At 41.2% G+C, this 27,385-nt stretch overlaps 1 protein-coding gene across 5 annotated transcripts in view; it reads right to left on the bottom strand.

The window, feature by feature from the left end:
• The window catches only part of Znf318 (zinc finger protein 318), a 37,030-nt gene extending 29,729 nt beyond the window's left edge, over positions 1 to 7,301 (bottom strand). For 3 of the 5 annotated variants that reach the window (XM_063238824.1, XM_063238825.1, XM_063238826.1), the window contains exons 1-2: positions 6,701 to 7,301; positions 4,112 to 4,263 (exon numbers count right to left, since the gene is read on the bottom strand). In XM_063238824.1, the coding sequence (XP_063094894.1) occupies positions 4,112 to 4,263; positions 6,701 to 7,069 (521 nt within the window). In that variant the 5' untranslated portion in view covers positions 7,070 to 7,301. The remainder of the gene's footprint in view (positions 1 to 4,111; positions 4,264 to 6,700) is intronic. The other 2 variants (XR_010044062.1, XM_063238823.1) reach the window with 1 other exon arrangement.
• Positions 7,302 to 27,385: the final 20,084 nt, after the last annotated feature.

Below are 27,385 nucleotides of genomic sequence, written 5' to 3'. Positions count from 1 at the left end.
ATTATTTATAATAGCAGAAAAGTTAAAATAATACAATTCTGTACATCTATTCACTACTGATAAATATGCAAAATGTCGTTATTTTGAAATATTATTGGCTATTAAAAAGAGTGCTATTGGGGCTGGGGATTTAGCTCAGCGGCATAGGCACCTGCCTTGCAAGCGTGTGGTCGTGAGTTCGATCCCTGGTACTGGTAAAAATACAAAAAAAAAAAAGTTATATAAAAAAAGAGTGCTATCAGCCAGGGAGTTAGCTCAGCAGCACAAGCGCCTGCCTGGCAAGCGCGAGGTCATGAGTTCAATCCCTGCTACCCACCTCCCCAAAAAGTGCTATCCACATAAATAAACCTTAAAAACATTATGTTAAATGAAAGAAGCCATTCCAAAGAACAATGTAACATAGGATTGTATTTATATGAAAATGTCAAATAGGCAAATCTATAAAGAGAAAAAGTAGATCAGAGCTAGGACTAGGGTGAATAATGGCTAAAAGTGCCAGGTTGCTTTATGGCATAACAAAAGTATTATAAAATTGACTGCATTGGTGGATGCATGACACTGACTATACTAAAAGCTGCTTAACTATACATTTTAAGAGAGTAAATTATATGACATGTTAATTATATCTCAATAAAGTAGTTTAAAATACACGTCTTTAAAAAGGCCCTTTACAGCTAGGTGTAGTTCAAGTGATACAGCACTTGCCTAAAGCCCTCGGTTCAATCCCCAGCATGTTAAAAAAAAGTCCTTCAGAGTCCAAATTCTCTATTTTTTTCTGTAAGTCCTCAAAATGCTCCAATAAAGTTGTCTGGTTGTATCTTCTCCCTAAGTAAATCAAGGGAAAATATATCCTATTTCATCAAACTCTATGAGGGCCAGGAGAAGTTAGGTGATAATAATTTCATGAATGGAATGTTTAGTGTACAGATATTCTGATGAACAGGAGAAATTGACTTCATATCTACTGGTTTTGAAAAACACAAGTCTCTAAGAATTTTTCATACAAACTGTTAATACTCTCTTTTTTAACAAGTTATACTCAGCTAAAGGACTACTAAAGAAAGAATACTAACAACCCTGTTAGCTTGGCAGCCATTCAACTTGATAAAATAAACTTCACAGATTCAGTAAGAAGAAAAAGAATATATTCTATCCCTACAAAGTCACGGTTAAGAATTTGTGGCCTCAGTAGTTTCACGTTCCTAGGCTCTTTAGACCCTAACTAATAACTGTTCTTAGAAACCCTGCAATTTCATGGAAACCACAAATATCCTCTGCAATTGTTGTTTTAGCAGGAGATTTGAAAGTAGCCAATCCAAGAGTGTTATTCAGTGACTGGCTGCTGCCCATCTCAGGCAGTTGCACCAGCATTCCACATCTTAATAGGCTGCTGTACCACATGTAGCTACCAAGGTTCTCAGTTTTGCTCTTCTTAAAGCCCTAAAATACCTAAGATGCTGCCAAAACATCCTGTATCTTCTAAGGCTTTATTAATACAGTATTTTATTAAATTACATAACTGTGGGAGACATACCATATTTAGGGCTTAAACTATAAAAATAGGCATTTATAGGCATTTTTTGACCATATCTGAAATTTGCAGTTTTTCACAATTCGTGGATGCTATACGAACGTAGCCCCTATGAATTTCAGGGGTTCACTGTATTCAGGTCTCATGAAAAAGAAAATACCCATCTATAAAGTCTGGACGTGGCCTTTTTAATTGGTGGAAGATGAGACTGACTGTCAAGAGACATCCTGAATATGCCAATGATGCCATGGCCTGGTACTGGTAGACAGTAACTAGCCCCACAAATCATACTGAGAAAGCGCAAAGGAACACAAATGTGGAGGTGGCAGAAGAGAATGGCCATGTAATACCCATTTAGAAAACGGTAACCTCACTTTCTCTGAAACATGTCTCTCGAAACACATGCTTCTAAAATAATGATTAATTACAGTCCTAAATTTTTATAACTTTTTTTTTGGTCTTTTTCCTTTTTATTGGTACCGGGGATTGAACTCACAACGGCCTGCTTGCAAGGCAGGCGCTTATGCCGCTGAGCTAAATGCCCAGCCCCAAATTTTTATAACTTAAAGGCAATCAATTATTCAAAGCTCATGACAAAATGCATGTGGAGGGGAGGTGACATCTTAGGCTTAACACATAGGGAAATGCTGAAGATCTCTCAAAACCTCAGCAAGAAAAGGAAAGGAATCACACTCCATGCATCACCTACCCAGACTGCCTACTCAGTCATCTCCAAAATAGAAGGCAAGAACGGAAAGGCAAGAACCATTGCCTCCCGAATATGGTCATATGCCTTGAAGCCCTGTCCTCAGAAGCCGTAGTACTCTAGGACACAAGTCTGTCCTGCCTTGCTTCACCACGTGCACAGCCCGTGGAGCTTTAAGTGAGTATTACTAGACGTAGCACTGTCCTCAGACTTCCTTCTGAGCTATTACCACCTACCCACCTATGCTCTGCACACCCCTGTACAGATAGTCTTGGTATGAAAGATCATTTCTTTGATCTTTGCTATGGCTAATCATTTGTGGAAACTCTCAATGTGCAAGCAGAGACCATAACAAACACTGTTTAAGTCCAGCTCTCTGATCCTTATCTTGACTTTTTGAGGTAAAAAACATCTAATGAGATTATTTACTTCCCATATAGTCAACTTCCTAATACCTGAAGTCTATATTCCATGCTGTGGAGTCCATCTGGTAGTCTATTTGTCAACTACCATTCAACAGTTGTAAATAATTGAACTTAAACATTTTTAAAGATTTTCATCATTGCTTATATGTTTAATATACATATGTATTATCAGACATTATCTAAACCTGAATCAATAATTTGATCTGTACAAACTTTTTAATCAGATTTTTTATTGGTACATTTTAGATATACATAATGATTACATTCATCATAGAGAATTTGTACCAGTACATGATATAACTTGGTTCTTTTTTATCCCATTCTCCAACCCTCCCTTGAACCACTCCTCCTCATTTACAAAAGCTTTGTTTTCACGTTTTCCTTTTCTCATTTTTTTTTTATTTTTTCCTTCTTTCCTGCCACCCTTTTGTTCCCCTCCCCATTTGAACATTTTCTTCCTATTTCACAATACCTATTATATATTTTGGTCCTTATTTACACTTCTGGTTTCTCATGTTAGAGAAACAACGCAGTATTTACATGTGTGTCCAATTTATTTCACTTAAAGGTGATCTGCACAAACTTTAGGAAAACTTTTTAAAATCTTTCCTACGGTCAGGTATACTAGCACACGCTAGCAGCTTGAGAGACTGGAACAGAAGGATCACAAGTTCAAGGTCAGCCTAGACAGTTTAGCAAGACCCTATTGCAAAACAAAAAATAAAAAGGGCTGATGTAGGAGATTTAGCTCAGAGGAAATGCCTGCCCAGCAAGCATAAGGTCATGAGTTGGATCCCCGGAACCAAAACAAAACAACAAAAAAAAGAGCGAGCTGATGTAGCCCAGTGGCAGAACACACCTGGGTTTGGTATCATTCTCACACACACAAAAAAATCCCCAAATTTCTTTGCATAAGGGATCCCTCATAGTTCCAATATTGGAGAATCAATGTTATTTCAATTTTTTTTGCTTTGAGGACTTTGATTACAGTCCTTCACAGCCCTGTTTCTAAACATACCAAGATGAGTTTTTTGGGGGGAGGGGCCCCAGGAATCAAACTCAGGACCTCATGCTTTCCAGGCAGGTGCTGTGCTGCTGAGCTATATCCCCAGCAAGATAAACTTTTTAAAAAGTCTTTTCCTTTTTATTATTCTTTCAGAAACAGAGTCTACTTCAATACATTCTCCTCTTAGAAATGTTATATTCTGTGCTGGACCCAGGGATATGTAGGAAATAATCTCAGTGTTGGCATTGTCCTTTCAAAGACATCATTTATAGGACTGGAGATATTGTTCAGTGGTACATTGCCTCCCTGGCAAACGTGAGGTCCTGAGTCTGATTCCCAGTAACCATAAAAAAAAAAAAATCTGCTCAAAGATATCATTCAGAAAACAGCAACATTTCTGACTTTTAGGAAGGAATAGTTGGCCTGACATAGCAGAAACCTACCTGTCCACCTCCTCCAGATTATCTACTGGTGACCCCAGCCGATCATTAAGCCTTCGCCGTTCTGGTGTGCTAACACAAAAATGGTCATTGCCAACAGTGATCCTTAAGCTCTGATCCATAGAAGAGTCAGAATGCAGACCAGGAGAGTGTCTCTACAAAAGTAAAGTGTCAATATGGTCAACACATCTCTATAGCCAAACACGTTCTCCCTATTTACTATGCAATGTTTCAACAAGAAATAGAATATTTGTAAGAAACTACCCTCCAAATAAAGCATTTTTAAAAATTATCATTTCCTTAGCAATAAAAGCACATACCTGTAATCTTTCCAGTAACATCTTATTTTTACTGGGTATGGAAACAGAGACATGAATAAAATCCATGCTCTCAGAACCTACCCACTTTTAATGAAGGAGGCAAGCCAAAAACAGGTTTGTTTAAGTGCTTCTCATCATAGTAAGTGCTACAGAGTCATTAAAACACGGCACCAGGAAAGACTGGGGAAAATGACAATGGTTAGAAGCTTCTCTGAGGTGGCATCATTTAATCTGGGAGACAAAATGATATGTCAGCCTTGCAAACAAAAGGTGACCAGGGATTTAGTTCAGTGGCACAAGTGCCTGCCTGGCAAGCATAAAGTCCTGAGTTCAATCCTTGGAAACAAAACAAAAAAAAAGGGTGTTTCAGGCAATGGGGAAAACCACCTGGGTAATGAGCTTGATGTGTTTGTTCTAGGTAACAAAAGTCTTGTATGGCTACAGCAAAGTGACAGAAGACAGAAACCACAGTTGGTACACAGGAACAAATGGACTGAGCTCTATCACTGAGCTACAGTCACAGGCCTTTTTATGTTTCCTTGACAGCATCTTGCTAACAAACTTGGTGATCCTTCTGCCTCAGTTTCCCTCAGTGCCAGGGAGTGCCTGAGTGTCACCATGCCCAGCTTACAATTAGGAAATTTTTATTTTATGTTATGATAAGAGCTACAGAAGGATTTTAAGTAAGAGTGTGATCTGACATTTTCCCTCCAAATGTTTGTACTGCCCACTCCCTCTATTCCTTCCAGTATTTATTCAAATCAACTTCTCAGAAGACCTTCTCTAGCTATCCCAACCTAAAAACCTTAACTCCTTCCTTTCTCTGCTTTATTTTGTCCTTATTACCTAGTGACACTTAACACACTATAACATTTCTAACCTCTCCATCTTACTGTCCAACCTACCCTGCTAAGACTTTAAACTGCATGAGGACAATTCTTTGGTTTGTTCACTCTTACGCCAAATACATGGCAGATACTCAATAAACACTTTGCAAGCCTATAAAATGAGAGCTTTAAAAACCATTCTGATGGGCTGGGGATTTAGCTCAGCGGCATAAGCGCCTGCCTTGCAAGCAGGCAGTCGTGAGTTCGATCCCCGGTACCGATAAAAAGGAAAAAAACAAAAAAAAAAATTGAAAAAACCATTCTGATTACTGTATACAGAATAAACTAAAGAGTAGCAAAAGCAGGATGGAAAGGAGCCACGTGCAACCATCCTGAGAGCAAAGAAATGAGTTTGGACCAAAATGATAGCGTGAGTATAGCTTGGGCAATGTATAGCTAACCAGTTACACCTATGAGAGGTCTGACTTGTTAGAAGTGGGAAGAGGGGACATGAGACTTGAACAAGAGGGGACAGTTTCTGACTTGAACAAGAGGTAGCACTATTTATGATGGTATCATTTATTGAGCCCGAGAAGACTGGGGTAAATAAAGAACGCTGGAATAGAAAACGGGAGGTTTCCGAAAACAAATATTCTTGCTCCCACTGCAGTGACTGGCTGCTTTAAAAATCTTAATAGTAACAAGTCAATCGGCCTGTGACAAAAGGACACACAAGACTTGAATATCGTTAAACGAGCTCCTCAAGAGCACAGACATTTTTGCCACTGGGTTTAAAAAAAAAAAAAAAAAAAAAAGACTGCTGAAGTGAAAATAGACACAAAGTCCCAAACACCAGTCCTGTGAGGTTGCGCTGAGCTCTGAATACCTGGGAAGTCGATGTCACATCTTTCCCTTCTTTCCCTGTGCTGGGGACGGGATCCAGGAACCTACAGCTCAGCCAAGCCCTATATCCCAAGCTGAACCCCAGTCCCAAAAGTCACTTCTAACCTCCCGCTTTGCCGCTAGCAGTGAACCTAACGGTGCTGAGTGGGCTGCGGGACTGGTCAGACGGGACTGAATCACAGCTCTGCCACTTGTCGGCGGTGTCACTTCGGCCAGGTCACTCGGTCTTCCTGGACCAGGTCCTCAGCCGTGCATGAAGGTGCCAACTGCAGCACCTCCTCGGCTGGGGTCGCACGGCGCCCGGCCTGCCGATAGTGACCGTGGCAACGCGTCACCATTAACATGTGTGGTGTCCCCAGGTCCCCTCCCCAGACCCTGACAGCGGCTACCTCGAGCCGGGGCGGCGCAAGCGCCCCCTTTCGGGAGTGGCGGGCTCGCGTGTGGCCCCGGCCCCGCAAACTTTCCCGCACCGCCAACGCGGCCTGGGACCGAGGCCGGCTTTGTGCGGTGCGCGAGGTCCCTCCCGGGCGGGGTGGCATTACCCGGCTGCCGCTGTCACCGGCGTGGTTCCCGCGGCTGTCCCGGGAGAAATCGGCGCGGGGTTCGCCGCGACTGCTGCCTCGGAAGCCGCCTGGGCCCGGCGGAAAGAGTCGGCGGCTCCGCGGAGGGGACGGGGAGCTGCGGCGGCTGCGGGGCGGGGACGGCGAGGCCCGGCGGCTGCGGTGCGAGGGGGGTGAGCGGGGCCGACGCGCCGGGGTCCGCAGCGCGGGGGCGCAGGAAGACGGCGGCGGCGAGGCGTGGCGGACCGGGCCTGACGAGTACCCGGGGCCGCGACTGGGACGCGGGTCGCCCCCGCCACAGTCTTTAGGCCGGTGCGAAGAGCCTGAGGCGCGGGGGCCGCTGCGGTACATGGCTCCGGCGGCTGTGGCCACAGGGGGCGGCTTCGACTCGGGCCCGAGTGCGCGCGCCGCCGCCCCCGCCCCCTGCCCTCTTAGCCCCGCGCACCTCCCGGGACTAGAGCGCGACGGCGCGCCGCGGCTGGCAGTTACCAGGCGTGAGCGCGCGGCCGACACACCCCCGCCCTCCGGGGCTCCCCGCGCCAGGCTTCGCCTCTGCTCCCTCCAGAGCGCGGGGCGGGGCGCGGAAGCGGCGCTAGGGAGGGGAGGGGCGGGAATAGAGGCGCGCGACCCGCGCTGCGCATGCTCCGGCCCCCAGCGCACAAAATGGCGGCCGTCGAGCCGCCCACGCAAACCCCGGTGATCACGTGATACCCGGGGGTCTCCGCTGGTGCTGGACAAGGCGGAAGAGTAGGGCCAGTTTAGGGGTGCGGGGCTTTTTCTGGATGCCTGGGTGCCTGCCCAGCCGCTGGCTGTGTGAGCGCGTTGGCGCACCCCCGGCGTCCGCAGCCCTGTTTGTTTACTGGGGCTCAAATAGTGGGAAGATAAATAATCGCGAAATTTTTAGTTGTGGAGAAGGGCCTCTGCGAAAGCCCCCCAGCCCACAGAGGCCGCCAGACGACCGTCAGGTGACTTTGCCGCTCCGCAATCTGTAGAGACTTAAATTGAGGATGGGGAACTTGTGGCCGGGGTGGGGATGAGTCGTGCTATTAGATCTAAACGGGCTTCAGAATGTGTTCGGAGGTTTTGAGCACTTTGCCAACACTAGTGGAGACATTCACATTCCCTTTCCTCGTTCCCCATGTGCCTGTCTTGCAAAAGTTGAAAAAACACACAAAAGAAATATGTGCAAAACATGAAAAAAAAAAGTTCGCTAAAACATGGCTTAATATTTTTTATCTATCAGCTATATACAAAATTTGAAGTAGGTGTAAAAGTTTTCCGATTTCAAAGCCAAAGCATAACAAAATTATAAAATTATTCATTTGCTCATTTATTAAGTTTAAAATATATCCAATCAAAAATCCAATTCCACGTGTTTGATAATACGCTTATGTTGTAAGCATGTAAAAATGTATAAAAATTTTACTAGTGTATTTTTATCGTACTACTTACTTTACTCATAAAAATACATTACAAAGGACGTATTTTCTATGTTTTTTGGGACAAGGTCTTGACTTTTTTAGATAGGTAGTTCAAACTGGCCTTGAATTACTATGTATCCCAGGCTGGCCTTTAAACTGTGATAATCCAGCAGACTCAGCCTCCCAGTTGGATTATAGGCATTCACCACCACACTTGGTAAACAAAACCAAAATAAAACACCAAGAGTAACTGCCAGAATTGTATGCCAAGTTTTTATTAGTATTTGTATGGATCTTGGTTACCTATACTTTGGTGGGATCTAAGTACATGTAAAGAAAATGTGAGTCACTGTGTAGATGATACTTGGAATCAGCACTTTTTTTTTTTTTTTTTTTTTAATCTTTTTGAGACAAGGTCTAGCTCAGCTATGCAGTTCAGGCTGGGCTTGAACTCACTTTGTAACCCAGACTTGTCTCAAACTTGCAACAATCCTCCTACCTCAGCCTCCTGAGTGCTGGAATTACAGGCATGCACCACCACATCTGGCTTGGAATCAGCACATTTTAATCAGGATTTGTTATCCTGCACTGTACTGTGTATAAACTTTTCCTCCTCGATCTTTAATACTGAGGAATTTTTATCAGCAGAGCTGATCCTGTATTATGAAATCAGAAAATTCTCCCTCTTCCCACCTCTGTGTGCGTTGCTCTGTGTCCAGCATGAAACCTGCTAGTTCTTTCACTTTGGGAATATTTTCCAATTACACAGAGTCTCACTGCCGTGGTGAAAATGTTGAGTCTAGATAACAAAACTGAGTTTCCTTTAAACTTTCCTTTCTTTCCTCCTGCTTCAGATTTGGAGCTTGCTGTGAGGGAGGAAAGAAAGTGTGGGTTCTCCACATGCCTGCCATGACTCCCGAGTCCAAATCCTCCTCTCTGGCTGGCTGGCTGGCTGGCTGCTGTTCCTACTGGCTCCCCATCACTGCCCCAGAGATTCAGTGCAGGAAGAAAGGGGTTAGAGGCAAAGAGCACAGACTTTCCTGGCTGGTGCAGGGTGCTGTTTTCTCCCAAAATTGGTTCCTGTTGTACACAGATGACACAGATATTGCCTATTCTCTGTTTTGTCACCCCGGTGGGCTTTAGGACTCTTCCTAGGATGTTCCTTCTCTGGTTGACTGCCTGTGACTCTCTCTCCCAAGCCCTTGGCCTTCTGGAGACTCACCCCGTGTAAAGCTCACTCCTTCCCTCTCTTTTCCCACTAGGTGCCCCTTGTGGGAAGAAGCCCTTTTAACTCATGATTGGTCACCTTCTAAGTACACTTGGCTCACAGGATAGTGCTACCATAATTTGCTCTGGTGGCCAGAGCAGTGCATCTGGCTGCCGTGCTCCCTGCTCACCTGCCGTCTCAACACAGCTACTCAGCTAACATCTTGGTTTTGAGACAGTATCACCTGTGGATCTCCAGACACCAAGACACACAGCAAATGGTCTGAGAGTTTCTAGGGAAGGTCTCTGTCTCCCCTACCTTTAAGCAAAAGTCAAAATTCCTCATCCCTCCCCATAATTGGTAGAAGTAGACAGTAAAATGGTGAAATAGATTAAGGCTTTCACATATACACTGTAGATACATAGCAATGAGAGATTAAACCTGAAAAAAAGGAGAGACCATAGCTGTATGCTGTAGACTGAATTATGTGTCCTCTCCCTGCCCTGCATAATTCATATGTTGAAACCAGCCCAGCATGATGGTTTGTAGAGAGATCTTTTGAGAGATAATGAGGGTTCCATGAGAGGGTATTAGGAAGAGATGCACAGCGCTCTTTCTTGGCCATGTGAGGGAGCATAGACAAGGTGTACAGGCCTGGAAGAGAGCCTTTACCAGGAACTGAGTTGGCTAGCACCTTGACATCAGACTTCTCAGCCTGTAGAATTATGAGAAATAAATGTCTGCTATTTAAGCCATCTAGTCTATGGCATTTTATTATAGCAGCTTGAGAAAACTAATGCACTCATGAATATGGAAATTGCAGACTTTCTAGGCTTTGAAGTGAATCTAAAAGCAAGGGGAGGAGTCAGAGCTCTGACTCCTGTGAAGTAGTAGAGATGTGTGTGCTTTCCAGGAGGAGAAGAACGAGGAGGAGGTCTCGGGCCAGGTTTTCAGCTTGCAGCTCAGGGCCCTCCTGCCCCTACATGCAAGATGAGCAAAACAGTTGCCAACCTGCTTGGGGCTACAGCTTTATGAGAGGTTACTGTGCCAGGTGCATGAGAAGATGAAAACGCTGAGCTAACCACTCCCTGCTCAGCGACTCAAATAGCTGTGCCCTAAGAGTATCACTGCTCTCATCTGCCAGGCACAATCAATTGGAATATATGGTTTTCATATACTGGATTCAATCCATGTATTTGTCACTGTTAAATCCCTAACTCTCATTAAAAATTGTTTTTTCTGTTTTTATATACTCACTTGTATAGCCTGCAAGTGTGAGGGAGATAATGCCCTATGGAATGAAATTTTGATGAGTGAAAGACAGGAACCAATGAGAGATCATTTTCCTCTATCGTGTATCACTTTTCCCAGGGTTGGTTGGTCTGTTTTTATATAAGGGGACTCCCTTTATGGCATGTGCTGGTCTTGAACATGAAATTTTCTTGCTTCAAACTTCTGAGTAGCTGGAACTACAGGCATGCACCACTGTGACCTGGCTTCACCCCAGAAGGGTCTTGAGGTGCAATTTGTTTATTAAGGACAGCGCCCTCCGGTGGAGCATCAGTTTAATTGGGTAGTGTCCAGGTCATTGAAACATCCTCCTTTCTGCCCTTTCTTTCCCTCCTTGCTGCCCCTCGATGCTGCTCCTTGGACTTCCTAGTATTAAAATCAACTCTGGTTTCTAGGGAATCCAAGTCAGCACACAAAAGAAAAGACTGATATATTTGACTGCATTCAAATGAATAAGTTCTGTTTTTCAGAGTGGGAAAAGATACATCCTGCACACAAAAAATTCTTATGTCACAATATCTAAGCAATAACTACAAAACAAAATGACAGGTACATCACTAAAAATAAGGACAAAATACCTGAGTTTGTACTTAACCAAAATTCAAATGGTTAGCAAAAATATAAAACCTCATGGGTAATCAAAACATTCACATACGTTGCATGTGGGAGCATACATTAGCAGTCACTTTGGAAACCAGTTTGGTCTTTCTCCTAAAATGGAACATGATTACACAATTCAACTCCTAGGTATGTATGCTACAGAAACACATGTTTAGTTATATCATGAGACATGTACGAGAATGTTGATAATGGCTTTATTTGTGGTAGCCAAATTCCAAAACAGCACATAGTCTTCGACAATAGGTGAATGGTCTGAGTGTGGTAGTGAACACCTGTAATCCCAGCACTTGAGAGGCTAAGGCAGGAGGATTGTCTCAAATTTGAGGCCAGCCTGGACTATAGCGTGAGACTCTGTGTCAAAAAGATCCCCCTGCAAAAAAAAAAAAAAAAAAAAAAAAAGAGAGAGAAGACACGAAACAGTATATCCTGTATGGTTCCACTTGTGTAACATTTTAAATTGCCAAAATTAAACTATGGCAAATAGAAGTGCACTGCATTCTTAGGTAGTAAATAAAAGTTTAAAATCATAAAAATCAACGAAGTCATCACCATGGGGTTAGAGAGTTGTGACTAGACAGGAGGGCTTCTAGGGATGTTAGTGCTATCTTGGATAATTGTTTTTAATAATTCAGTAAACTTCACATTATGTCTCTTATGCATATGGGTTTATGTGTAATTTTCACAACAAAAAAGGCTAAGGAGAAAAAAAGCAAAGCTGCATCGTAAGATTTCACGGTGTAAGTAGTAGTACTTTTATGGTAGTGAGTATGTCTGTCTCTAAAATAGGACAATCAGACTCCATGATGGCCCCCAGTCATCTTCATGCCTGGATCCTGTCCCCTCCTGTATCATGCAGGATTGGTCTGTGGCCAACAGAATATGACAGACACAAAGATATTTCTTTTCTGAGACTGTGTTCCAAAAACCAATTGCTTGCCATTCTAAGCAATCTTCTTTATTCAAAGTCTACCAACTTAAATGTTAGTCGCATCCAAAAATAAAAGAATACAAACTTCTGCACGGGAACCCACAGAATAACATTTGACCAAATATCTTGTTATTGGAATGCCAACGTTGTGTCTTTATGGTGATGAACAATGAAATGTGGATAGAGGAGGTAGGCAAGTAGATTTATTTAAAAGATATAATTCTGAGTGAAATAAGCCTGCTAGATGCTGAATACACACTGAGTCTATTTATATGAAGTTCTAGAAAAGGTAAACATTTAGAACATAAAACAAATCAGCCATAGCTTATCATGGATGTAGAGGATGGTGGGGTAGCCAGAAACCAACTGCAAAGAGGTGGGGAAACATTTTGGATTGATGGAAATGTTGGACATCTAGAGTAGGGTGGTGACACACATCTGCCAGTATTCAACTAACAACACACTTGAAGCGGATGCATTTCACTGCAATAATTTTTTTTGTCTTTTTCGTTTTTATCGATACCAGGGATTGAATCACGACTGCCTGCTTGCAAGGAAGGCGCTTATGCCGCTGAGCTAAATCCCCAGCCCTTCACTGCAATAATTAAGCCTCAGTAAGGGTGATGCATAACAAAACAGACAGGACAGCAAAATAAACAAACAAGCTAATTAGATTTTTTAAAAGGCTGAAAACGGAATTCCTGCCTAGCTGCAAGGAGGTTCTTTATACCCACGAGGATTAGGAGTCTAGAGACCCTTAGGGGTTTAGGAGAGAGTTCTGGCTGTTGTATAAGCAATATAATCTCTACACACACTTTTCAGGATCCAGCCCACACAACATAGCAAGAAAGAATTAAGGTTGCAGATAGTTAGTTGCTGATGAGCTGATGGGGTAGGTTTGTTCATCCTATATGCCCAGTGGTTACTGTATCAAAGACAGAGGGAGGCTGCCAGAGTAATGCAGCAGGAGAGACAGTGGACCAGAAACTGCTAACTTCATTTTTCTTTTTTTCTAATTTTTATTTTTTGGTACTAGGGATTGAACTCACAACCTTATGCTTACCAGGGAAGCACTTAAGCCACTGAGCTAAATCCCTAGCCCCTACAAACTGCTAACTTTAAAAATAGGATGGGGGGGGGCTGGGGATTTAGCGCAGCGGCATAAGTGCCTGCCATGCAAGCTATGAGTTCGATCCTCAGTACTGATAAAAAGGAAGAAGACAAAAAAAGAAAAAGAAAAAAGAAAAATCGGACGGGGCCAGGAGCCAAGAGATAAGGGTCATCTCTAGGGGTTGGAAAAGACAAGAGGACAGTCTTGTTCCTAATGCACACAGAAGTAACAGCTCTAAAGACACCTTCCTTGATTTTAACCCAGCAAAACCCATTTTCATCTTTTAATCTCCAAAATAGAGAGATAATGTGTTGTTTTTAGCCACAGAGTTTGTGATAATTTGCTGCAGATGATAGGTGTCATTTTAAGGAGCACCATGTCACTTATGCACCTCATCCCAAGACTTGTTGAAATCTGCAGTAAGACTAAGAATCCTACAGGTTTGAATTGTGTGCCCCCAACTAACCTCACTTCTTTCACCGTAAAAGTAACTTGGTCTGTCATCTGAGCTGCCTTCCAAAGCATTCGGTAAGTATAGATGGTAATAGAAATATGGTAATGAAAGGAAACAGACAATTCTAAAATGAGTGTCACCCATAAGAAAAGGTCCACACTGGCGGCAGCCAGGCCAGTCTTAGTGTGAGAAGTCCACATGGTTAAGTGGTTAAGTGTTTGTTTTGCCTCTACCAATAGCCCCTTGGTCAATTTGTTTATTTGTTGGTAGAACAAGCTCTATTGAGTGCAGAGGATTGACATTACCCCAGAGCAAGCTATGTGACCTCTGGTTGTTGACAGCGTCTTCTACTCACGGGGCACAGAGTCTCACATAGTAGACTAGGCTGCTTAACACATGCCTTCTCCTCTCACGTGTCTTTCTAGACTTAGGAGTTTTGAGAGCTCAAAGCTACAGAGCTCAGAGCTTTCACAGGGATGATTTGAGATGTGATGGAGAGTCTGCCAATCATCCACTTGAAGAAGTCTTGAAGGTCAAATTAAATGAGCTAGTAGTGTAGAGAAAGAGACCGGACATGGACTTCCAGAAGAACATGGCGGACAGATAGCAGCAGCTACGGAGGCTCTCAGAGAGACCTAGCTTAGAATCCAGGAATGGTGCGGAGTGAGGAATCCTAAGAAAGAGGAGATATACCCTGCTGACCCAAGAACGAACTGGGCTGAGAGCAACCAACTGGGAATGCAATCCTGGTGCTATAACAGAAACAGATAAAGCCTCAGTGTGGAAGCTGGAGCCCGCACCATTGGAAGATGTGATTTGGGTTTCCTGCCGCCGCTGCTGCGTCTGAATTGGCTCGGCAGGGAGAGAGACGTGCGAAAGCACTGAGAACAGGAATCGGTGAATGGAGTTGAGAGTGGGATGGGCAGGGAGCTGTGCATTGACCTGTGGTGAGTGAGGGAAACTGGGACTCTTCCACGGTCTGGGAGGCTCCAACAGAGGACATTCTGGGACCGGGCAGACTTGCTGGAACAGGGCGCTGTGGTGACCTCAGTCACATATCCGCTCTCAAGTGGGATTGGTGAGCAGTGTCTAGCCTATGTGACGCTGCTGGCTGAGACCTAGTAGGCTAGCACAACTCAGGTCACAGTGCCTGGAGGTGCACCCTAGTGGTGAAGCCTTCGGTAGGTTGACCTAGAGGGGTGGGCCCCACATAGGCTGCCCGGTCCGTAACTCCCTGGTGTGCTGCGGTGGGCAGGAACACCTAGCCGGCACAATTCAAACAAACTGTGGCCGACAGGGAAGGAAGCTGGGCCTCCTAAATACACTTGTATTTAAGGAACAAAGAATATGGGAAGAGGGAGCAACAAGAAAGGCTCCTCGGCCCCCAATCCTGAGAAACAGGCAATAGCAGACACAGCACCAATAGACATAAAGTGCTATCTCCAGAGCTTCATAGATGAGTTCAGGAATGTAGTTATTAATGATCTGAAGTAAGACATAAGCAGAATAGTTAGAGAAATGCTAAACACTACCCAAGAAAAAACAGATGGTGGAATGGATGAACAGAAAAAAAGGGCAGAATTGTTTGATGCAGAAAATAGAGAAAACATAGAATACGTGAAGCAGGTTCAAAGAGATTACCAGGAAACTAAAAGCTCTATCAAAAACTGGCATAACAGCTTGAAAGAAACTAAGGATAGATTATCTGAACTGGAGGGCAGATTTGTAATATGGGAGCATGAAATGAAAAACTTCTTAAAAATAACAAAGAAACAAACAGCAATAATACAAAGACTAGAAGATGATAAGAGGATCTATAACTTAAGAATAAAGAACATAAAAGAAGAGGTAGGGACACAAACAAATGAACTACAAAAGCTACTCACAGAAATAATCCAGGAGAATTTTCCTAATTTAGCAAAAGGTAAAGATACTCAGATGTATAAAGCATACAGGACCCCAGCCATCTACAACCCAAACAGAGATACACCCAGGCATATAATAATCAAAATACCAAAAATCCAATATAAGAACAGAATATTAAAAGCTGTCAGAGACAAGTAACAGATCACTTATAAGGGAACATGCATTAGAATTACAGCAGACTTCTCGGCACAAACCATCAAATCACAAAGAGCATGGGGGAAATAATTCAAGCTTTGAAAGATAATAACCTCCATCCAAGATTGATATATCCTTCACAACTATCCCTGGAAATTGATGGAAAAACAAGGTGCTTCCAGGATAAAGAGGAACTAGGGGAATATGCAACCACCAATTCAACCCTACAGAGAATACTGCAGGATATTCTAAAAAAGAAAAATACGAAGAATCCAGAAATAGTGGCAGAGAGGCCACAATGAATGGAGCAGAAAACAAAATGAAGAAGACAAACTGACAACAAATGACAAAAAAAGAGCTCAACAGAAATGAGGCAGAGAAGATTGGATGATAGGAACAGCTATTTTGGAGAAAACGATGTCATAATAGGTAATGCTGATTTAATATCATCTTGTTTTGAAGTCCCATCAAGCTTTTGTTCTTCTGTCTCCATAGGTCTTAACATGTTGTATCTTATTGGATTTTATTATATGTGATAGTATAAACAAAAATTTTTATAGACAAGGAGATTATACAGAAACCATTATTCATTTTCTGTTAGTTAATTCTAAATACCCTGTAATACTGTCATTCTCTTGAATGGTTTTACATTGTTTTGACATATTTGATGCTACAGTACACAAAGTTATACTCAAAGATTTCAAGGAAAGAGACCATATGGTAACTACTTTTATGTCGGGATCATCTTGTGGTGAAACACTATTTTGCTTAAATGGTTATGTTTGATCTGCGCTGTTTTGTTGTTATGCCCTCTTTTATCTCAATCTCCATTTTATTATTTACTTTTTTATTTTTATCCTTTTAATTAAGAGAAAAATAAAAAATAGCAGGATATATTATAGTAACCCACTTTGATTTTCTATTAACTTGATTTGAAGCCCTGTATTGCTCTCACCATCTTGTTTTGACTGAGGTTCCTCTATTCTGTTTTGCTTGATAGTACCAGGTTTGAAAGTTTAGGCAACAGCTGTGAAGATAGTGGGATTCATTATGACGCCCATTCTGGTTGACTATTATCTAGTTTTGAAGACCTGTAATGTCTCCAATGTTTTGGTTCTGTTGGTTTCATTCTTTACTGTTTTGTTCAATTTTATTATAACTGATGATATAGGCAATTCTATTGGAGATAGCGGGAGGCATTATGGTAACCATTGTTGATCACCTTGTATTATGTTTTTACATTATCTATTATGTCCACCCTTTTGATTTGACCAACTCGTTCTGTTATGTCACATTTGGTTTTACTTTCTTCCAAAAATTAATAAGAACTTCCAAAAAGTGTAATAGTCATTGTACAAAAGAGAGGAAAAGAAAGTGCTCTAAATGATATAACTGCATGTATATTTAAGTGTATAAGATAGACAATATTACTGAGTTTTGTTGGATCATTGAACAGAACTGTTTGCAGTCTCACTGTTTGAATGTCCACTTTATATGCTTTAATTTTGTAACTTGAACAAATATTTCTAAGATGACAATATGTAATCCACTAACTAGTGATTTCCTACCATTTATTTTTTTCTGAAATTCTGTACAACTTGTACCCTTTTTCTGCTTTTTTTCTCCTTAAATAAAATTTTAAAAAAGAAAAAAAATAATCTGACTCAATAAAAAATTATTGCTTATGCTAAAAAAAAAAAAAAAAAAAAAAAATCCGGACATGAAGAACCCACTGGCTGCTGTGTGCCACAGCAGAGGAAGTATGGTTTTGTGGTCGCCACTTTGCTGATTTGCTGGCTTCCTGGAGTGACTGCTGCAGTTTCCTCACCCAGCTGGGGACCCACAATGAGGTGCACCACATGACGTTTGCCCAAACTTCCTTACTGTACTACTTCTGATTCCCTAATCTAGACAGACCATTAAGCTCTGTTCAAGAACTGACGCAGATTTTTATCTGAGGCTCTTTCTCCTGATGGGAAAACTTGACAGGTAGTTGGATTTCTTGAAGTCTTGCCACCCCAAGAGTCCTCCAGTGTCATAATATCACAGATGCTTGTTTCTTAACACCCTAAAAAGACAGTCAACTGGTACCAGGGTCATAGTGGTGGAAGACGCACCAAACTGGGAGTGTGGTCCTGGGAGTCAACTGCGTCCTGGGGGTTCTGATGCAACATTTTGGGTATATCATTTCTACCTGATTCATCTAGCAGCAGATCTACCACAGGAAGACAGATAAAAGCCAGCTCACGATGAACCACTTGAGCTCCATGATCGTACTGTGCCAAGAGCCCAGCAGCAAACTGACAGCTGGTTCTCTAAGGGAAAATATTTACTTGCCAAAGGTCATAGTCAATGAGTATCTGCTGTGATTCTCTGGGCAGGAGTCGTCATACACAGTAGTACCTCCACCTGTCACCAACTCTGAAAACCCTAAGGACTGGGAGGCCTAAATTGCACTGCAGAATGTGCCAGGTGGAGGATTTCTTTCCATCTTATTCTTACTCAAATGTGTCTTCCTTGCAGGTGGCCAAGGAAGGAGGTCAGAGCAGTAACCCAAACATGGTACACACTGGCTGTAACTCACCCAAATTATGTGATCTTTATTGTTTTGTTTAGGGGTAGGTAGTACAAATAAAACAGTATGTCCTAGCCAGCATGGTGGTGCACACCTGTAACCCCAACACCTGGGGGGCTGAGGCAGAAGGATCACTAAGAGTTGGAGGCCAGCCTGGGCTACATAATGAGTTCAAGGCCAGCCTGAACTGCACAGTGAGACCCTGCCTCAAAACAAACAAACAAACAAACAAACAAACACACAAACAATGTATCTTTATTTTGGACTCATCTGCAAAATCACTAAACACAGCCAGGAGTGGTGGCTCAAGCCTGTAATCCCAGCACTCGGGCAGTTGAGGCAGGAAGATCGTTGCAAGTTCGAGACCAACCTGGGCTACAAAGTGAGCTCAAAGCCCTACCCGAACTGCATAGAGACCCTGCCTCAAAAGGAAAAAAAAAAAAAAAAAAAAAAAAAAAATCACTAAACACAAACCAACCATGGCTACATTCATCTGTAATCCTAGCTCTCTTAGAAGCGGAAGCAGGAGAACCACAAGTTTGAGATCAGCCCCAGCAATTCAGTGACTTGGTGAAAAATTCAGTGACTTGTATCAAAATTTCAAAAAATGTTTAAAAAGAGCTGTCAGAGTGGGGCTGGGGATTTAGCTCAGTGGCATAAGCGCCTGCCTTGCAAACAGGCAGTTGTGAGTTCGATCTCCGGTTCCGATAAAAAGGAAAAAGACCAAAAAAAAAAAAAAAAAAAAAAAAAAAAAAATCAGCAAACACCAAAAAAGCTTCAGCAAAATAAAAAGTCTTTGTACTTTAGTCTCCCACCCTCCAATATCATGTTTCCTAAAGCATGCCTGTTATTTGCTACATATGCGACATATCCTACGATCTTGGTGTCATTAATAAGGTAGTTAAGATCCCTAAGGTAGTTAAGAACCCTGCCGAATTATGGCAGAGTCAGAAAATTCAAGAAAATACTGTGAGCCAATGCCAAAGAATTAGGAAGTAGGCCAAGCAGGCAGCAACTTCTCATCCTCAACAAATTGAAGCAATAGGACCTTGCAAAACCTCAAAATCAGCTACACCTGGAAGACATCTCTGAGACATAGGGTTCTAAATACTAGCAATAAAGCAATTTACCATAGGCAATTTATAAGCATCAATCCAGGAATTAAACAAAAAGAAAAAGAAAATGAGAAGGCACTTAAACAAGATGTAACCCCAGACATCTAGTTCACCAAAGGCAAACCAGGAAGCAATGAGATGGGACAATCTAAAAGCCCCCCATGTGTCCTCTCCGAAGCGGTGATAAAAGGCAAATGAATGAGGCTCTAGAAAAAATGAAATCAGGAATAATTTCTCAGATAACTACAAAGATAAGGACTGATAAGATTATATAGTGCGTCCAAAAGATGAGAAGTATAAAACAAAAGAGGCCATCCAGGTCCCTTGGCCTTATGGAAAAAAAAAAAAAAAAAAAAAAAGAGGCCTTTATTCTGAGAACGCGGAGAGAGAAAACAACCTCCCCACCACCACCACCGCTGGAGTCTGGCCTTCTCTCTGGCGGACAAGTAGCGTGGAGGTATATAAGTAGCCTAAGTTTAAGTTGGTGCCCTAGGGCCATTAGAGATGCACAGGTAGCCCATTGGTACTCTTTTGGCCCAAGGGCAAATTCCTAGGGGTGGGGGAGATAGAGTCACAGGTAAATTCCTAGGGGTGGGGGAGATAGGAGCTCTTGTTCCGCTTGAGGCTTTTCCAGCTACGGCGTCCGGCATAGGCCAAAACTCTTTCAGTGACCACAGTGAAAACATGCTTAGGCACTCTAGAGCAGATACAAATTAAATAAGAAAACAGACGAGGTAGGGGGGCTGGAGGTTTAGCCCAGCGGCATAAGCGCCTGCCTTCAAGCAGGCAGTCGTGAGTTCGATCCCTGGTACCGATAAAAAGGAAAAAGACAAAAAAAAAAAAAAAAAAAAAAAAAAAAATTGACGAGTTTAAGAAAATGATGAAAACCATGAATGCCTAACATAGGAAAGAAGTGGAATCTATAAAACAGATTCAAGCAGGTAACAAGGAAAATGAAAATTCCATTGAAAGTATGTGCAGCAGAATGATCCAATGTGAAGACAGAACTTCATCTATAAAAGATAGAATTTCAGATATAAAAGATAGGCTTTCTCAGGGATGTAGCTCAGTGGCACAATAACTGCCCAGCAAGCACAAGGATGAGAGTTCAAATCCTGGTACCAAAAAATAAGAATTAAAAATAAAATATAAAGTAAATAAAAGACTGGCTTGTGGTTAGTGGTTATGAAAAGAAAGTTTTCTTCAGAGTAGTAAGAAAGGGCCAAGCTAAGCAGCACAGTACCTTCCTGGCAAGCATGTGGTCCTGAGTTCGATTCCAGTACCAAAAAAAAAAAAAAAAAAAAGCAAGAGACGATGAGAAATCAATCCAGCAGCTGCCAGATGATGCAAAGAATAACATAAGAAGATTGATTGATGTTACTAAAAAACCAGGAGATAGTGTAAATTATATCTATCATATTATATACAAAGTTTTTTTTTCTTTCTGTTATCAGGGATTGAACTCACAACCTCATGCTTACCAGGCAAGTGCTTGAGCCACTGAGCTAAATCCCCAGCCCTCTGTTTATATTATAAAAATAAAACAAACTTGTTCACAGGTGTCATGGCTGAAAACTTCCCTGCCAGGGAAAAAGAATTTGACAAACAAGTCAGTGAGGCATAACGAACTCCAAAAATCTACAGCCAGACACATCATATTCAAGATTCCAGAATCACAGCTGATTTCTTGACATAAGCCCTCAAGTCAAGGAAAGCTTGAAGTATTTTTTTTTCTTTTTTTTCTTTCTTTTTTTTTTTGGTACCAGGGATCAAACTCATGACCTCACGCTTGCCAGGCAGACACTTGTGCCATTGAGCTAAATCCCCAGCCCTGCTTGAAGTATTTCAAGTCCTAAAAGAAAACAAGCTCCAACTCAGGTTGATATGCTCCACAAAGCTATCTTTAAAAATTGATACAGATTTTTAAAAATTGAAGGAGAAACAAGATAATTCCATGACAAAGAACACCTGAGGAAATCCATGAACACCAAACCAGCACTTCAAAATGTTCTAAAGGACATTCTAGAAAGACATAAAAAGGAATACAACTACATGAACCCCAACAGAAGGAATCTGCCAGGCAAGGCAGATAATTAAATGGGGCAACAACAGGAAAATAACAGGACAAGGAAAAGTCAATGCATGTCAGTCATAACCATCAATGTTAATATTCTCAATTCACCAATCAAAAGAAACAGTGACAGAATGAATTGGGAAGTAAGATCCAACAATATTCTGCACACCAGAAACATATTTAATTTTAAAAATTCATGTTAGGCATGGTGGTGCATGCCTGTAATCCCAGCACTCAAGAAGCTGAGGCAGGAGGATTGCCATGAGTTTGAGGCCAGCTTGGACTACATAGTGAGACCCTGTCTCAAAAGAAAAAAAAAAAAAAAAAAAAAAAGGAAAAAAGAAAAGAAAAGAAATTCACAAACTGAAAGTCAAAGAATGGAAAACAATACTCCATACAACAGGAACCTCCCCCCCAAATCAGGTGTAGCTATTCTATTTGCAGACAAAATGAATTACAAACCAAGACTGATTAAGAGACAAAGGTCACTACATCCTTATAAACGGAAGAATCCAAAAGGAGGAGATAACAGTCATAAATATATATGCAACAAGTACCAATACACCCAACTATATAAAAAAAATTAACAGATATGAAACATCAAATAAGCACTCATACAATTGTATTGGGGGATCTTTTGTTCAATTTGCTCACTTATTTTTCCACTGAATTATTTGCTTATTATTATTGATTTTTAAAAGTTTTTCATATATCCTACTTATGAACTTTTTGCCAGTCATTATACATTTTCTGCCATATACAGTTGTAGCTCATCTTCTTTACTTTCTTAATGGTATCTTATCTTTTGTTTTTGTTTCTTTGTTTTTATTTTTGTGGTACTAAGGATCAAATCAGGACCTTGTACATACTAGGCAAATGCTTTACCAGAGCTTACACTCCCAGGCCTTAGTGGTGTCTTTTGATATATTCATCCACTTTCACATTTAAAAATTGTTATTTTAGCTGGGATTTGCTCAGTGGCATAAGCACCTGCCTGGCAAGCACGAGGTCGTGAGTTCAATCCCCAGTACCACAAAAAAAAAAAAAACAAACAAACAAACAAAAAAAAACAAAAAAAAACCCGTTATTTTAAACTTGTGGCAGAGAAAACAATTGAGAGAAAAATTTTGGGGATGAAAACCCAGGAAACCCAAAACTACCAATTTATAAATTTTATAAATAATAAATTGAGAAACAAAATTTTCTAACATGGATCTTTTTCTCTACAGCTCTGGAAGAAATGAAAAATATTTTGAATCAGGGAATAAAGGGGAAATCAGAGGTAAAGCAAAGAACTTGAACTTGAAGATTCAAGGGTTCAGGGACTTACACCTGTTTTCCTCCCTCCTTGACCATGCATGGAAATGTCAGCGTGGTTCTGTGTCATACAGGAAGAGGGCACCAGATGGCCTGTGAGGTTTCCTAAGACTCTATCTAATGTCACACAGAAATATGTTAACTGGAACCAGAAATTTATACGGGCCATGGATGAGCTGTAGAGGGATCTGCCATACCCATGTGAAGCCGGTAAGATGCCCAGTGAGTGATAAGAAAAAGAAAATTACTTGCAAAACCAGAGGGGCCAGCAACCCTAAAAGAGCAGTCTAAGAATCTCACACTCTCCAGGAGGTTGCACACCTTTCCACACTCCGAGAAGCAAGGTGCAAAGGAGCCCGTCTAGAATCTAGAGAATAGATTTCTAAGAATTGGCTTGCCCAAGCAAGCACCTTCCCTCCCTGGTAAGTGGTGGCGGTGTGGCAGACTGCTGCCCTTCCAGGGGGAGAACCAGCAGCAGCTCCTGAGATCCGCACCATTTTGGAACTTAGGACACTGTGAAACCAAACGACCAGCCTGCCTCCCTGCTAAGCAATAGTGAACCTACTGATGCAAGGCCTAGAGTCAAATATCCCACTTCCCCTATCCCACTTCCCTCTCCCCACCCCCCACCCTCTCCCCCACCCCCCCACCCCCCCCCACCCATTAGCAAATGAGAACCAGAAATCTGAGCGTCTCCTGGGAGGTTGACCATAGCAAATAAGGGGAACTTTCTTCTACCATCTCTTTGAAGGCAAATATTTTTATTACTGTTTTGCTCTTTTCTAATTAATGGTACTGCTCTATTCAATATTCTGTTGATAAGCTCTATAGTGTTCTATTTCATCTCATTTTGATATATGTGATTGAACGAACAACTATTATAAAGATAACAAAATATACTATGATACCTATTATGGTTATGCCAGTAACCTGCTGTGAAGTTCTGTACCAGTTTCACTGTCCGATCTTAGTTGGCTTTATTCTGTCTTGTTCTGTTTTATACTTTCAAAATAAAATTTTTTTTTAAATGCAAAAAAAAAAAAAAAAAAAAAAAAGAATTGGCTTGCCACCAGAGGTTTAACTCAGCGGTGTAAGTACCCGCTTGGCAAACACAAGGTCGTGAATTCAATCCCTGGTCCCCCCAAAAAAGAAAGAAAGAATAAAATTTTTAAAAAGTTGGCTTGCCAAGAACAGTGTTTAAATCAAAGGAGGTAGAAAGTCTACCGATTAACAAGCTGAAGTCACCAATCAAGTGTTGTATCAGCAGGACCCAAGAGATTTCATTGGTTATAGAAAATAAGCTCTATCTTCATGGAATTGTGTGATTTTGTAAGCAAACTGCTATTATAAATGTAAGACTATGCTTTCTCGCCTCCGGAGGGAGCTTCTTTCACAGTTATTTCCATTTTGTGCTATTAATTTAAATGAGACCAGACTCAATCTGCTTATGAAAATTAAAAAGTCTGCAGTTAGGATTTTTTATTTCCCATTTTACCAATCATTCTGTTCTGATCTGAGGAGACAGTATTTTATAATTACAGTATTCACATTGTTTAAGAATATAGAAATGCTGATTAGCACACCATTATTAAGATACTAAATCAAATAAATGATCATTAGGAAAAGTAATAGGCACTATGTGTATATTTTGAGAGTAATTTTCCTAGGACAAGAGTCTCACATGTCCTCCATTATTCAGATTACACTTCCAAGGATACATTTATATGAATAGAGAAAAGTAAATTGATGGTAATTATGGATAGACACTGTCTCCACTTGCACAAATGTAAAGGGATCAAACAAGGTTGATATTTGTAATGGTTGTTACATTGTGTCAATTTGCAAAGTCCAGAAGTTTAACTAAGTAACGGAGCAGCTCTGCATCCTGGGGTGTGGAAGCATGCTTTACCATACTAGGATCTTTTTCAATGTGTCAACTTGAGAAGTTTAGAAGTTTAAGTAATTCAGCAGGGGACTAGGGACCTTACTTTGTAAACATCCTCAGCTTGTGCAAGAAGAATGCACCTTGATGGTGTGAGTGTAAAAGACTCCCCATGTCAGGATGTGTAACCTGCTACAGCAAAAGAGAAACGAGGAAGGACTGTTGCTTGTTCTTTGGAGGAGCTCTGGTCTTCACTTCAGCTCGGACACTGTCTCCCTTTGGTGCAGACTGTTCAGCTTTTGCCTGGGATTCTTTAGCCTTCCAGCGTAGACTCTCTAGCCTTCTGGCACAGATTCTTCAGTGTTCCATTGAAGACCAGTTGGCCTCCTGGTAGGGACTTGCATGGGACACTGCAGAGAGCTCCCTTCAGCCTCCAGCATGCAGACACCCTCTTATGCATTTGTATACCTTGTGTTGTATTTGTTTCTCTAGTAAAACCTGACTGATACAATATTTTCTAAATGTTCTCAATTCAGGACAACATCAAAAGAGGTTCTTTGAAGTGGTTCCATACAGAATAGTTTTTCTCTGTTCCTTCAGTGAAGAGTGGATATTATTCTTCCATACATATCCTTGTTTTCGGGGGGGGGGGTTGTTTGTTTGTTTTGTTTTGTTTTTGAGACAGGGTCTTGCTATGTAGTCCAGGCTGGCATTGAACTCCCCTTGGGATTACAAGCATGCACTACCATGTTTGACTCTTCTACAGCTTTTATAATCTATTGGTAGAACACCTATAATATTGTATCCTTGTAGTCTCCTGTTTTTCTTGCAAGTAGACAATTAGGTATAGTGGCTTGCTCAGATTCAGACTAGGTTTCAACTGATATGTGTTGTCATTCTTAGTGAGTTAGCACTACTAGTCACTATTGCCAAGATAACTCATTAATCATCAAAGATAACTGATGATAATTGATTGTAGATTTATAATACAAATCTACTTTCTTCATTTTTCAAGGTAGGAACATTAATTCCTGGCACTGAAGAATACCAGGCTTCTCAATGAGATTAGATGGGATAACCTTACTTATCTGTTCAGTTTCTTTTCTTCAGGTGATATACAGGTGATGTGTGAACATAGCAATACATGCCTGGTAGACACATAATAAAACTAAGATGCTTAAGTAACTTGCCTAGCACTGCAGAGCTAAAAATTGGTGGGGTCAGCATTCAAACTCACATTGTCTACTTAACTATATAAAGATTATGTTTTCCCATTACTTTTTTTTTTTTTTTAGTAACTCATGGTTGATTCTTTTTAAGTTTATTGGTACAAAAAAAATTTTTTTTTTTTTTTTTTTTTTTTTTGGTGCTGGGGATTGAACTCATGACCTTATGCCACTAGTTAAATCCCCAGCCCCTGGTACCATTTATATACATAATGATCACATTCATCAATTTGTACCTGCACATGACACATGTTAATTCCTTTTTTTCCCCAAGTCCCTCCCTTCCCTTCAACTCTTCTTCCTTGTTTACAAAGCTTTATTTCCATTCTATCCTTTTCTGATTTTTTCCTTTTCCCTTCCTTACTTTTCCCCTCCTCCTCTCTAGTTCTGCTTTCCTTTTGAACAATTTCTTTCTGTTTCACAGTGTCTTCTATATATTTTGGTTATTATTTACACTTTCGGTTTCTCATACCAGAGAGACAATGTGATACTTAAACATATGTGTCCGATTTACTTCACTTAACAGTATGGTTTAAGGCACATTCATTTAGTTACAAATCTCTCGTTTATTCTTTTTTATGGTTGAGTACTACTTCAAAATGCATTTTCTTTATCCATTCCTTGACTGATGGACATTTGGGCTGTTTCCAAAATTTGGCTATTACAAACTGTACTGCTATAAACATGGGTGCACATATATAGCTATGGTATGATGCTTTTAATTACTTAAGAAAGATAGCCATTCCCAAAAGCTGGGAACAGCTGGGTCAAATGGAGCTTCTAACTCTAATTTTTGAGGAATTTCTACAGTGGTTGCACTAGTCTACACTCCCACCAACAGTGAAGGGTTCCTTTTTCTCCTCATCCCCCGTAGCACTTGTCATTGGTTGATTTCTTGATAATAGTCATTCTTTCCTGCGTGAGATGGGATCTCAATGGTATTTTAATTTGCATCTCTTGAATGACCAGGGATGTTGAACATTTTTTCATATATTTGCTCTTTTGTATTTCTTCATCTGAGAAGTGTATATTCATCTCAGATGCTCATTTTTGGATTGGGCCTTTAAATTTGGGGGGGGTGATTTTTTTTTTAAAATTCTTTGTAGTTCTAGACACTTTGTGCTTAGTCTGGTGAATAACTGGTTAAAAATTTTCCCACTCTGTGAGTTGTCTTTTCACTCTGTTGATAATTTATTTTCCCATCCAAAAGCTTTTTAGTAAGATGAGAGTCCAGCTATTGATTCTTTGCAGTATTTCCTTTGCAATTGGGTTTTGTTCAAAAATCTCAATACTTTTCCATTTTCAACAACTTTTTAGCAAACCACTTCCTCAAGTACACTTCAACTATTTATACAACTCTCTGCACTTTAAAATTGTTATTGTTG

Source organism: Cavia porcellus, unplaced genomic scaffold (assembly GCF_034190915.1).
Source record: "Cavia porcellus strain 051 isolate PalLab524CR breed Dunkin Hartley unplaced genomic scaffold, mCavPor4.1 scaffold_28, whole genome shotgun sequence".
Lineage (NCBI taxonomy): Eukaryota > Metazoa > Chordata > Mammalia > Rodentia > Caviidae > Cavia > Cavia porcellus.
This window is presented reverse-complemented; position numbering and strand designations above follow the sequence as displayed.